We start from the raw sequence: 12,915 nt of genomic DNA on the forward strand, positions 1-12,915 counted from the left end.
CAATGGGTGCAGCACGTGGTAGATCTGAGCCGGGGAGCTGATGGAGACAGGAGCTGTCACACAGATTTGTGCTTTCTCAATGCCTTAGTTATTGGTATCTTCATCAGAGAGACTTGTCATTTGCGGAGGAAGACCAACCCACTGGCTTTCCTTTGCAGAAGTGTTTATAAAAAGCCTGGGCAGAAGCACACCTTTCTTCACAGTGTAGCTCTGTTTGTGGCTTCCTTTTCAACAATAAAAAAATGATACATTCTTTCTTGACAGATGCTTCCTTCACTCCTTCTGAACCACGTGTTCTCCATGTGCAGAAGAATAATAGATACTATCAGTGAATCTATTTCCTTCATAATCTGCATTATAACAATCATGTAGCCAGCGCCTCATAACATGTTCACAGAAAGCTTTTGACAGCTTTTCTAAAAACAAATTTCTTCAAGCCTTTTGCAAACGGACTCTCCAGCGAGAACGATACAGGTTGTTCTTGAAGGACTTGTGTGATGACTTTAAATACTGCATTTCACCTGCAGGATATATATGTGCAAATATACAGGTGCCAGTGTTTCCATGTCTCTGTTTGTACAGCGCAACGGCAGTTTATAACCACTAGTCCAGGACAATAACGATATGAGGGTGCTGTCACTTTAGGTCCTGCAGGTCTAGCTAAAGGGGACAGATAAACTCATCCAAAGGGTTTCAGTGAGCTGGAAGTGTCCTGTGTCTTACCCGTCATGATGGATCTTTACCAGCAGCAGGTTCCAAATTGGTATCCTCAATGAATTACCTAAATTTTAGATGAGGCAAACTCTGCCCATAGGGATTATAATAGAAAAGTAAATGTTCAGATCTTCTGTCTCCCTTGGTGCACGTAGGCAGAGCTTGAGGCTTTGAATGTCTATTTTTGATGGCAGAGAAATTCAGGTATTTTTCTAGTCTCTCTATTTACAATTCCTTTATGCAGAACATTTTATTTATATTTATATAAATATATAAATACACCATATATTTGTATTTATTTGTTTGGCAGACTTTGAAGAGAAGTGGTTATGAACAGGAGAAGCCATTGACAAATGGCTTGCAAGGCAAACCTCTAATTCCCACACCTAAGCTAAGGAACCAGGACATACATTCTGTGTCATTCTAGCTAACCAACGCAGAAGACCATCTCCAAAAAGTTGTAGGCAGTGACTGCTAAAGAGCTGCTGGTGCTAGCAGTCAGAAAGCACTCTGCAGTGTTGCCACAAATGTGTTTGTGAAGATGTATTGCTGTGTCTGAGCTCAGTGTAAAATTTAAATCTGCCTCATGCTGCCCACAACCTTCAAACACCAAAACCTCAGGCTTGCAGGACCAGCCTGCTCATGCCTGAAGCTAACGATTTCTGAACTTGCTTAGGTGCAACCAAGGGAGTAGGAAACTATACTCAGGCACACCTGGATAAATAGAAAAAATTGGACAGGACAGGGACATGATTAAAGGGACCCCAAAAAATCTGACATAAGTGGTATATCTCACTTTATGAGTTGTGCACTAAAAAAATTCAGGTAATTTTCAATGCTTGGCTCAATAAGAGCTATGAAGTGAGTAGCTGTTTTATCTCTGCAGCAAACTTAACCACCAAAACCTTTCCAGCACTAAAGAAAGTCATATAATCATAGAAAAATTAGGACTCCAACAGAACTTTAACGTTGCAATTCACGTCAGGGAAAATGGTAAGAAGACACGCTGACCCACGAGCTTTTTCGCTTCTCTTTCTCCCCTGTCCTGCTGAGGAGGGGGAAGGATAAAGAGCGGCTCGGTGCTAAGGTTAACCCAGCACATCAGCAGAGGTTCCTCACCTGCTGCCCGCCTCTCTGCAGCCTGGTGTAAGCTATGCAGCTTCTTCCCACCCCGCTATGCTCACAGCCCGAGACAGTGAATGGCCGGCGCATCCAGCCCCCGTTCTGTCTTGGCTCAGCATATTTAGAGGCAGCTTTCAAACAAAGAACCATGTGTTGGCATCTTTGCCCAGGGTAAAGGTCCCACAGGGAATGGAGCCTCTTGAGGAAGGAGGGAGATCGCTGCCTGGGTGCTAACGCGGTCTCTGTCGCAAACCTCCTTGCAGCGAGCAGACTCTTCCGCCACCTCGCGCTCTCTCGTTGGCTCGCTCTCTGCCTTCGGCCACCTCGTGCTGCTGGTAAGACCGCCCTCCGCCTACTCCAAGCATACAAATGTGTCCGAGTCACCGTGCTGCACCCCCAAGACCAGCTCAATGGAGCGGGATTTCTCGAAGATGCTGGTCATCTTGATCCTGCAGTAATGTGTGGAGGGCAGCACCGTTAGCTCGTATATGTCCCTGTGAGGCACAAGGGTGCAGGCTGTTTTCATCAGCACCCGGAGCCGGAAGGCGGTTTTCTGCACGTCGAGGTACGGGCCGATGCAGAGGGTTTGTAGGAGGCTGGCTTCCTGCGTGTTCATCAGCAGGTCCTCAGAGTGGTGGAGGAAGCAGAGCATGTCCCCCGGCTGCCAATACTCTCTGCATGTGCACTCCAGCTGCACACGCAGGCGGGAGTTCCTCACTGGCATCTCGCCTTCGGTGCTCAGCTCCAGGTGGAAGGAGTGCCCGTGTGGTGGCTCCAGGGGCACGAGCAGGCGATAGACATAATGCTTGTCTCCTTGGGGATCCATGACTTGGAAGCTGCCCAACCCGACAGGTGCCTGCAGCCGCGGCATGAAGTCTTTGTTGGAGAGCTTTTGGCAGACACGGAGAAGCTCGTTCGCCAGGTCTTCCACCACCCTGCACGCTGTTTTCCTGTTTAGCAGCTGCCACGGTGTGTAGTTGTCCACCCACCTATCCCTATGGAATGGGTCTTTCTCCTCTTCCTCCTCAAGGCTTCTGGACCCGCTGTGCTTGCTGCTGCTGGCTGGCTGACGACTCCTTCTCCTGAGCCACCAGTAGAGCCCGCAGAGCAGGACCAGGACTGCAGCAATGACCCAGAACTGCCATTGCTGCAAGGCAGCGCAGAGCAGGGCTCCCCAGGCAAAGCCACTCTGCTCCTGGATCATCTGCAGCGCCTGGATCCTCCTCAGCTGGATTCTCTGCTCCTGCTGCTGCAGCTCCTGCAGCATCTGAATCATTTTCCGGCTCAGATAGCGGTCACGGTGCTGCATGCGTTCGTGTGTGGCCTCATCCAGACTCTCACCAACGACGAGTGCCTGATGAAAAAGCCCAGCAAAGAACTTTGCCATGGTCTGCGGGAGGAGGGAGAGAAGGAGTTCAGTATATCTGGGAGTGAGGGAGTGGGGACAGGAGACACAGGGAGCTGGGGACAGGTAGGAGAGGGGCTGATGCAGCTGGGAGGCAGCAAGGCCGGCACCCAGCCCCGCTGCTGCCAGCGCTGTGCCCTGCCCAAGGCGCTCCCGCCAGCGCCTGGGCCCTCAACGCAGGCTGAGAACCCAGCCGTGGAGCCCTGCGTTCATGCCCCGGCCCTTGCCCAGCCCAGCCTCCCCTGGAAAGCGTACTCACTGCTGGCCAAGGCTGTACTGGGGCCGTGCTGCTGGCTGGTACCCTTCGATATCCACCCCATTGTGACGCGTCCCCTGTGACATCACGGGCGTCTTAGCGCATCACAACCACGCCCGCCAGCCTGCGGCCCCACCCCGGCTCAGTGACCCACAGCTGCCCTGGTGTACTGGTTGAGGCTGGCCTAGAGATCATGTTCTTCACAGGAGCTTGCTTGATGCTTCATTCTGGAGATGTTATCACCTGCCTGCCACTCGGGATCTCCTAATCATAGAATATCCTGAGTTGGAAGGGATCCATGAGGATCGCTGAGTCCAACCCCTGACTCCACACAGGGCAACCTTAAGTTTAATCATCGAATAGTAGAACCATAGAATCATTTAGGTTGGAAAAGATCCTTCAGATCATCGAATCTAACCGCAAATACAACACTGCTAACTCCACCTCCATACTGTGTCCCAAAGCGTCACGTCCACACAGCTCCCCTCCTCCTCCTTTTCTCCAGACCAAACACCACCAGCTCCCTCAGCCACTCCTTCTAAGACTTGTGCTCTAGACCACTCACCAGCTTCTTTGCCCTTCCTGGGGCACACTCCAGCACCTCAATGTCTGTCTTGTAGTGAGGGGCCCAAAACGGAACACAGTAGTTGAGGTGCGGCCTCACCAGTGCCAAGCACAGCGGGACGATCACTGCGTTAGTCCTGCTGGCCACACCATTCCTCATACAAACCGGGGTGCTACTGGCCTGCTTGACCACCTGGGCACACTGCCAGCTGTCGACCAACAGCCCCAGGTCCTTTTCCACCAGGCAGCTTTCCAGACACGCTTCCCCAAGCCTCCATCATTGCATGGGGTTGTTGTGACCCAAGTGCAGGGCCCAGCACTTAGCCCTCTTGATTCTCATACAGTTGGCCTCAGCCCAGCAATCCAGCCTGTCCATATGCCTCTGCAGAGCCTTGCTACTCTCAAGCAGATCAACACTGCTGCCCAACTTGGCGTAATCTGCAAACCTACTGAGCGTGCACTCAGTCCCCGATCCAGATCATTGATAAAGATATTAAAGAGAATCGACCCAAATACTGAGCCCTGAGGAGCACCACTTGTGACCAGCTGCCAGCTAGATTGAATTCCCTTCACCACAACTCCATCTCGTGTGTCTAAGAGCATTGTCCGATTGCTTTTTGAATATCAACAGGCTTGGGGCAATGACCGTTGGCTGCGGGGAGCGCGTTCCACTGCTTGACCACCCTCTCACTGAAGAGCTTGTTCCTAATACCCAGTCTGAACTTCCCTTGGCACCGCTTTAAGCCATTCCTTCGCGTCCTGATGCCGGACCCCAGAGAGAAGACATCAGCACCTCCCTCTCCGCTCCCTGTGCTGAGGCAGCTGTAGACAGCAATGAGGTCAGCCCTCAGTCTCCTCTCCTCTAAGCTGAACAAACCCAGTATCCTCAGCCGTGCCTCATAAGGACATGCCTGCTGGTCCTTTTGCCTTCTTTGTTGCCCTAGACACATACCAATGTTTTTCTATCGTGCTTATACCATGGAGCCCAATGCTGCGGGCACTACTCGAGGCGAGGCCACACCAGTGGTGAGGGTAGCGGGGTCAGTCCCTTCTGTCAACTGGCTAGCTTTGCTGTGCCTAAGGCACCCCAAGAGGTGGCTGGCCCTTTTGGTCTCCAGGGCATTGTGTTGACTCTTGTTGTGCAATCCAAACCCCCAGATCCCTTTCCAAGGCGCATACACTTTCATTTGCTGCCTAAGTTGCCCAAGGAGATTCCCGGTCAGCCAAACCAGCCTTCTGACCCTCTTGCTGACTTGTGACGCTTTGCAGTTGCCCGCTCTTGTGCTCTTAAGAAATGGCTTTTAGGAACCGACCAACAGCTATGAATACAGGTAGCCTCAAAAGCCAAATCCCAGGGGACCTTACCAACTAGTTCTTTGAGTGGCCTAAGGTCTGCTCTCCTAGAATCCAGGTTAGCAGCTCTGCTGACAGTTTTTCACCCTTGCCTTGTCTCTCCCCGCATCCCCCTTCCTTTCTGCTCCATTTACTTCTTCTCTTCTCTCCTCTCCTCTCCTCTCCTCTCCTCTCCTCTCCTCTCCTCTCCTCTCCTCTCCTCTCCTCTCCTCTCCTCTCCTCTCCTCTCCTCTCCTCTCCTCTCCTCTCCTCTCCTCTCCTCTCCTCTCCTCTCCTCTCCTCTCCTCTCCTCTCCTCTCTCCTCTCCTCTCCTCTCCTCTCCTCTCCTCTCCTCTCCTCTCCTCTCCTCTCCTCTCCTCTCCTCTCCTCTCCCCTCTCCTCTCCTCTCCTCTCCTCTCCTCTCCTCTCCTCTCCTCTCCTCTCCTCTCCTCTCCTCTCCTCTCCTCTCCTCTCCTCTCCTCTCCTCTCCTCTCCTCTTCTCCCTTTATTCTCCTGCCTTGTCTTCCTCTTTTTGGCAATCCACCTCCCTTTTCCCTTCCTTTTTTTCTCTTTTGCTCTTCTCTATCTTGCCCCACTACCACCTTTTCCTCTTTTCCTCCTTATCTTCTCCTCTGGAGCAGGGTCCCTGTGACCAGATCCACCAGATTGTCCCTGCGACAATCCAGGGCAGCAGCTCTGCTGACAATTTTCCCCATATGAACAGAGTTTTTAAATGCAATCGTTTCGTGATCACTATGAGCAAGACATCCACCAATCATCCCTTCACCCACAAGACCATCCCCATGCACAAACAAGAGCTTTAGGAGGGCACCTTTCCTAGAAGGCTTCTTTAGTACCCATATCAAAAAGACATCCTTAGTGTGGCCTTCAGGAATTTCCTGGTCCTGTTTGTGTATTCGGTATGACAGTCCCAGTTAGGAGCTGGGAAGCTGACGTCGCCCACAAGGACGACATAGTGTGACTGATCTAGCGGCTTCCCTTGATTCCTTGTAGAATCGTACATCAGTGTCATCATCCTGCCTGCGTGATCCATAGCAGACTCGTGCCAGAACATCCGCTCTATTAGCTTTTCCCCTAACATCTACGCAGAGGCTCTTGACCGTGTTGTCCTCAGCTGCATGCGCTATACAGTCCAACCTGTCCTTTACATAGAGCAATACCCCTCCGCCTTGCCTGCTCTGCCTCTCTCTCCGGAAGAGCCTACCACCATCCATCAGAGCAGTCCAGTCACAGGACTCTTCCCAACAAGTCTCACTTATGCCAATGTTGTCGTAGCTCTGGGACTGAGCCAAGGCATCCAGTTCCTCCTGTCCGTTCCTCACGCCGCGCTCATTAGTGTCCAAACATTTGAAATGTGCCACCATGGAGCAGAGTGAAAGCTCTTGCTAGCTCACCGTCCCTCAAACATTGTCAAGCTGTCCCTTAGCTTATCACTAGCAAGCCGGATTTTATCCCTTCCCCCCTTGAAATACAGATTCAAGCTCTTTCAGTCAGCTCTGCTAACTTGTGAGCAAAAATACTTTTCCCCCATTGAGAACAGTGGGTCTCATCAGGGCCCGGCAGGCCTGGTGTCACACAGAACATCCCGCGATTGAAATACCCCCAACTCTGCCACTGACGCTAGCCTCGGAGACAGGTATTGAGAAGTTGCGTCTGCCTGTTTCTTTCCATATGGTTCCCTACAACTTGGGAGGACAGAGGAGAATACTACCTGCGCTCCTGATCCCTTCACCAATGTCCCTGAGGCCCTGAAGTCTCTTTTAACCACCCTTGGAGTCCTCATCCTGACTGCGTTGGTACCTGCACGAAAAAGCAAGAGCAGCTAATCATCTGAGGGCTGTAAAAAGCTAGCAAGTGTCCTGGTAATGCCTTCAGCCCGAGCCCCAGAACCTCAAGACACAATGCTTCCCAAAAGGGCAGGTCTGCTCAGCAGACCAGAGGAGTAGTGAATGAATTCTGTATTTTGCTTTGCCTGGGTACATAGCTTTTGCTTTACCTTCTAAGCCATCTCCTCTCAACCCACAAGTTTTCCTGCTTTTACCCTTCAGATTCTTTCCACCTTCCCACTGGGGGAAAGTGATTGAGCAGCTGTTTGATGTCAAGCTGCCTACAGGCATTGACCCGCAACCCCTGGGAAGCCAAATCCCAGTGAATCATTGAAACCAGAGCCCACTGCAAAATGCTCCCCAACGCTGTGGTGGCTGAGCTGTCAGCACCCTGTGCCCGCGTTCCCCCACCAAGTGATGCACAGACATTCTCCAAACAAGTGATTTACTGACATCTTTGCACCACGTAAAGCTCCCGGCGGGAATGGACTCTCTCAAAGAGGGAGGGCAGTTGCTGTCCAGGTGTTACTGGAGTCTCTGTTGCAAGGTCCCTTGCAACGGCCCCTTCAGCTGCATCGGGTCCCACTCCCCAGAGTGTGCTTTCGCTGGGCAGGAAAGGTGTGAAAGCAATTCCCACTACCAGCTGAGCAGCGTGTTCTCTGTCTCCAGCAGCACCAGCTGCCCAGGGAGTGTCTTCAGGCCTGGCCCTATGCCTGAAGAACTGCATTTCTGCCATAGCACAGCTCCTGGGCCATGTCCTGCTGCTGGTAACGCTGGCCTCTGCCTGCTCAGTGCTAAGGAATGTGTCCGAATCACCTTGCTGCACCCCAAACATCATCTCAAGCATGATGGTAGTGTTTGAAGCGTTAGTCAGCCACAGCTTGCAGGAGTGCCTGGAGGGCAGCACTGTTAGGCGGCAGTGTCTTCACTGAGGCAAAGCCTCCCAGGCTGCTTTTACCAGTGTCTGGAACCAGCGGGTGGTTTTGTCCAAGCCAAGGCAGGGGCCGGTGCAGAGGGTGCCGAGGAGGCTGGCACTCTGATGTTTCCTGAGCTCCTCCTCGGGGCAGTGGAGGAAGCACAGCATGTCGTCGCTCTGGCAGGTGCACTGCAGCTCCACGCGCAGGCTGGAGTTTCTCACCAGCATCTCCTCTGCGGAGCCCAGCTCCAGGTGGAAGACGTGCCCCTGGGGGGGCTGCAGGGGCACGAGCAGGCAGTAGACAACATCATCCTCAGGGGGACTCCAGCCTTCTAAGGTGCTGCCCACCATGATGGCTGGCTTCAGTCATGGCATGAAACGATTCCTGGAAAGCTTTCAGCAGACACGAAGAAGTTCGTCTACCAGCTGCTCGACCATGGTAAGTGATTCTGGCAGGTCCAGGAGGTGACTGGCCAAAATTCTGCCTACATCCAGTGCAACACTGGGTTTTCTATCCTGCCCCTCCTTATCTGCCTTGTTTCTGGAAGTGCCCTCCTTGCTGCTGGCTGGCCGACGACTCCTTCTCCTGGGTCACCAACAGAGCCCACAGAGCAGGACCAGGACTCCAGCCCCCACCAGAGCAGGGTCCCGACATGAGCCATGGCGTGTAGAGAGGAGCCAAGACCAGGGCAGCTTTTCTGGCAAGAGCGGTGGACCATGAAGGGAGTCGTGCTGGAGCAGCTATTGGAGAACTGCAGCACGTGGGAAGGACCAATGGCTAGGACGAATATTATGAACTCTGACGGCAGCCCGCCATTCCCCATCGCCTCTGCCGCTCAGGGGGAGGAGATAGAGGAGTTGGAGTGAAGGAGTCAAGTTGTGCCTGGGAAGAAAGGGCGGTAGCTGGAGGAAGGTGTTTTGAGTTTTGACTTTGCCATCCTACTCTCTTTCTGAATGGCAATAAATGCAATTCATTTTTCCCAAGTCGAGTTTGTTTTGTGTGTGACGCTAATTGGTAAGCAAGCTCCCTGCCCTCATCTTGACTCACAAGCTCTTTCATTTCTGTTTCTCCCCCTGGCCTGCTGAGGAGGGGGAAGGAGAGAGCGGCTCGGTGGGGCACCCGGCAGTAAGCCAGGGTTAACCCAGCACATCAGCAGAGGTTCCTCACCTGCTGCCCACCTCTCTGCAGCCTGGTGTAAGCTATGCAGCTTCTTCCCACCCTGCTATGCTCACAGCCCGAGACAGTGAATGGCCGGCGCTTCCAGCCCCCGTTCTGTCTTGGCTCAGCATATTTAGAGGCAGCTTTCAAACAAAGAAACATGTGTTGGCATCTTTGCCCAGGGTAAAGGTGCCACAGGGAATGGAGTCTCTTGAGGAAGGAGGGAGATCGCTGTCTGGGTGCTAACGCGGTCTCTGTCGCAAGCCTCCTTGCAGCGAGCAGACTCTTCCGCCACCTCGCGCTCTCTCGTTGGCTCGCTCTCTGCCTTCGGCCACCTCGTGCTGCTGGTAAGACCGCCCTCCGCCTACTCCAAGCATACAAATGTGTCCGAGTCACCGTGCTGCACCCCCAAGACCAGCTCAATGGAGCAGGATTTCTCGAAGATGCTGGTCATCTTGATCTTGCAGTAATGTGTGGAGGGCAGCACCATTAGCTTGTATGTGTCCATGTGAGGCACAAGGGTGCAGGCTGCTGTCATCAGCTCCTGGAGCCAGAAGGCGGTTTTCTGCACGTCGAGGTACGGGCCGATGCAGAGGGTTTGTAGGAGGCTGGCTTCCTGCGTGCTCGTCAGCAGGTCCTCAGAGTGGTGGAGGAAGCAGAGTGTTATGGTTTGGCTGCGGCCGGCAACAAAAGCCCCACGCGGCCGCCCCTCCCCCCACCGGAGTGCGGAGGAGAATGGAAACAAATGGGCAGAAACTGGTGGGTCAGGATAAGGGCAGTTTAACAGAACAGCAAACAAAGGGAACAGGAACAACAATGATACAGAAAAGGTGAATACACAAAACAAACCAGCAGAACAGCGCCCACAGAACAGAGCCGCTCTGCTCTCTCGGACCGGACTGGCACCGCGCACTCCCGAGCCGCGAGTGAGTTCCCGCCACCCAGCTCCCCCCCACCAGAACCCAGCATGACGTCACAGGGTACGGAATACCCTGCTCTGTTTGGCCAGGTGGGGTCAGCCGACCTGGCTATGTACCTTCCTGGATTCTAGTGAAAATTAACCCTGTCCTGGCCAAACCCAGGACACAGAGCATGTCCCCCGGCTGCCAATACTCTCTGCACGTGCACTCCAGCTGCACACGCAGGCGGGAGTTCCTCACTGGCATCTCGCCTTCGGTGCTCAGCTCCAGGTGGAAGGAGTGCCCAGGGGGTGGTCCAGGGGCACGAGCAGGCGATAGACAAACTGCTCTTCTCCACGGGGACCCACACCTTCTTGGAAGCTGCCCAACCAGACAGATGTCTGCAGCTGCGACATGAAGTCGTTATTGGAGAGCATTTGGCAGACACGGAGAAGCTCGTTCGCCAGGTCTTCCACCACCCTACATGCTGCTTTCCTGTTCAGCAGCGGCCACGACATGTACTTGTCCACCCACCTATCCCTACAGAATGGGTCTTTCTCCTCTTCCTCCTCAAGGCTTCTTGAGGAGAAGACCCGCTGTGCTTGCTGCTGCTGGCTGGCTGACGACTCCTTCTCCTGAGCCACCAGTAGAGCCCACAGAGCAGGACCAGGACTGCAGCAATGACCCAGAACTGCCATTGCTGCAAGGCAGCGCAGAGCAGGGCTCCCCAGGCAAAGCCGCTCTGCTCCTGGATCGTCTGCAGCTGGATCCTCTGCTCCTGCTGCTGCAGCTCCTGTAGCATCTGAGTCATTTTCTGGCTCGGATACTCCGCACACTGCTGCATGCATTCGTGTGTGGCCTCATCCAGCTCCTCACCGTCCATCTGCGGGTGCTGGATGAGGATTTGCAGAAGCAAGACGAGGAATTGTACAGCAGCCATAGTCTGCAGGAGGAGGGAGAGAAGGGGTTCAGTGGGGCTGGAAGGAAGGGAGCGGGGACAGGAGCCACACGGAGCTGAGGACAAATAGGAGAGGGGCTGATGCAGCTGGGAGGCAGCAAGGCCGGCACCCAGCCCCGCTGCTGCCAGTGCTGTGCCCTGCCCAAGGCGCTCCCACCAGCGCCTGGGCCCTCAACGCAGGCTGAGAACCCAGCCGCGGAGCCCTGCGTTCCTGCCCCGGCCCTTGCCCAGCCCAGCCTCCCCTGGAAAGCGTACTCACTGCTGGCCAAGGCTGTACTGGGGCCGTGCTGCTGGCTGGTACCCTTCGATATCCACCCCACTGTGACGCGTCCCCTGTGACGTCACGGGCGTCTTAGCGCATCACAACCACGCCCGCCGGCCTGCGGCCCCACCCTGGCTCAGTGACCCACAGTTGCCCTGGTGTACTGGTTGAGGCTGGCCTAGAGATCATGTTCTTCACAGGAGCTTGCACGACGCGTCATTCTGGAGATGTTATCACCTGCCTGCCACTCGGGATCTCCTAATCATAGAATATCCTGAGTTGGAAGGGACCCATGAGGATTGCCGAGTCCAACCCCTGACTCCACATCAGGCAACCTTAAGTTTGATCAACGAATAGTAGAACCATAGAATCATTTAGGTTGGAAAAGATCCTTCAGATCATCGAGTCCAACCGCAAACCCAACACTGCTAACTCCACCACCATACCATGTCCCAGAGCACCATGTCCACACAGGTTTTCTATACCTGCAGGCATGCTGCCTCAAGCACTTCCCTGGGCAGCCTGTTCCAATGCTTGGCAACCCTTTTGAGGAAAACATTTTTCCTAACAGCCAACTGAAACCTCCCCTGGGTCCTCCTTTCTACCCTTTTTAAAAGAGGGCACAATGTTTTGCTTCTCCCAGTCACCAGGGACTTCACCTGACTGCCACGACTTTTCAAATAACATGGAGAGTGGCTTGGCAACTGCACCAGCCAATTCCCTCAGCACTCTGGGATGTATATCATCAGGTCCCACACACTTAGGTATGTTCAGGTTCCTCAGGTGGTCATAAAACTGATCTTCTCTTACAGTGGGAGGGACTTTGCTCGCCCAGTCCCTGTCTTGTGGTCCGTCCACTCAAGATGTGTGGGAAGAGAGATTGCCAGTGAATACTGAGGCAAAAAAGTTGTTGAGTACCTCAGCCTTCTCGTAGTCCGTTGTTGCCAGTTTGCCAGTTGCATTCATCAGGGCAGGTGCGCTTTCTTTGACCTTCCTTTTCTGCCTGACATACCTATAGAAGCCCTTTTGATTATTCTTAGCATCTCTTGTCAAGTTCAGCTCCAGCTGCACCTTGGCTTTCCTGACACCACTCCTACACTGTTGGGCAGTGTCCTTATACTCTTCCCAGGATACCTGTCCCTGCTTCCACTGCCTGTGCATTTCCTTCTTGCCCTTTAGTTTGACCAGCAGGTCTTGACTCAGCCATGTTGGTCTCTTGCCTTCCTTGCCTGATTTCTCACACCTGGGGATCATGAGTTCTTGCACTCTACAGAAAGCATCCTTAAAGATCTGCCAGCTCTCTTCTGCTCCCTTGTCCCTGAGGACAGTTTCCCAGGGGGGAACTTGCTCACTCTGTATTCATTACTTCACCTTATCAGGTGTAAGGTGATCATTTTAGCCTCACTCTCTACCAAATATCTTCTCTGTGGACAATTAGAAAAAAAAAAACTTTTGTAAGAAGTTGGCTGTAAAGAGTGCAC

The 12,915-nt window shown here is 53.4% G+C and overlaps 2 protein-coding genes across 2 annotated transcripts; both read right to left on the reverse strand.

The window, feature by feature from the left end:
* Positions 1–2,188: 2,188 nt before the first annotated feature.
* Positions 2,189–4,664, reverse strand: LOC104335023 (inositol 1,4,5-trisphosphate receptor-interacting protein-like 1). The gene is made up of 2 exons (XM_075427165.1): positions 4,512–4,664; positions 2,189–3,226 (listed from the first exon to the last, which is right to left on the reverse strand). The coding sequence occupies exons 1-2, from the start codon at positions 4,662–4,664 to the stop codon at positions 2,189–2,191; spliced, it is 1,191 nt and encodes a 396-aa protein (XP_075283280.1).
* Positions 4,665–9,679: 5,015 nt separating this feature from the next.
* Positions 9,680–11,154, reverse strand: LOC142362099 (inositol 1,4,5-trisphosphate receptor-interacting protein-like 1). Its single transcript, XM_075427461.1, is given in 4 exon segments — positions 9,680–9,976; positions 10,407–10,531; positions 10,534–10,801; positions 10,804–11,154. Coding segments are annotated over 4 exon segments (1,041 nt in total).
* Positions 11,155–12,915: the final 1,761 nt, after the last annotated feature.

This window comes from Opisthocomus hoazin, chromosome 7 (genome assembly GCF_030867145.1).
Source record: "Opisthocomus hoazin isolate bOpiHoa1 chromosome 7, bOpiHoa1.hap1, whole genome shotgun sequence".
Taxonomy (NCBI): Eukaryota; Metazoa; Chordata; class Aves; order Opisthocomiformes; family Opisthocomidae; genus Opisthocomus; species Opisthocomus hoazin.

Excerpts from the sequence above, each read along its gene's own strand:
- LOC104335023 (XM_075427165.1), bottom strand. The coding sequence starts at position 4,664 with ATGCTCTTAGACACACGAGATGGAGTTGTGGTGAAGGGAATTCAATCT. Across the intron at positions 3,227-4,511 it reads GGGGACTGAGTGCACGCTCA|ACCATGGCAAAGTTCTTTGC; the intron begins GTAGGTTTGCAG and ends CTCCTCCCGCAG.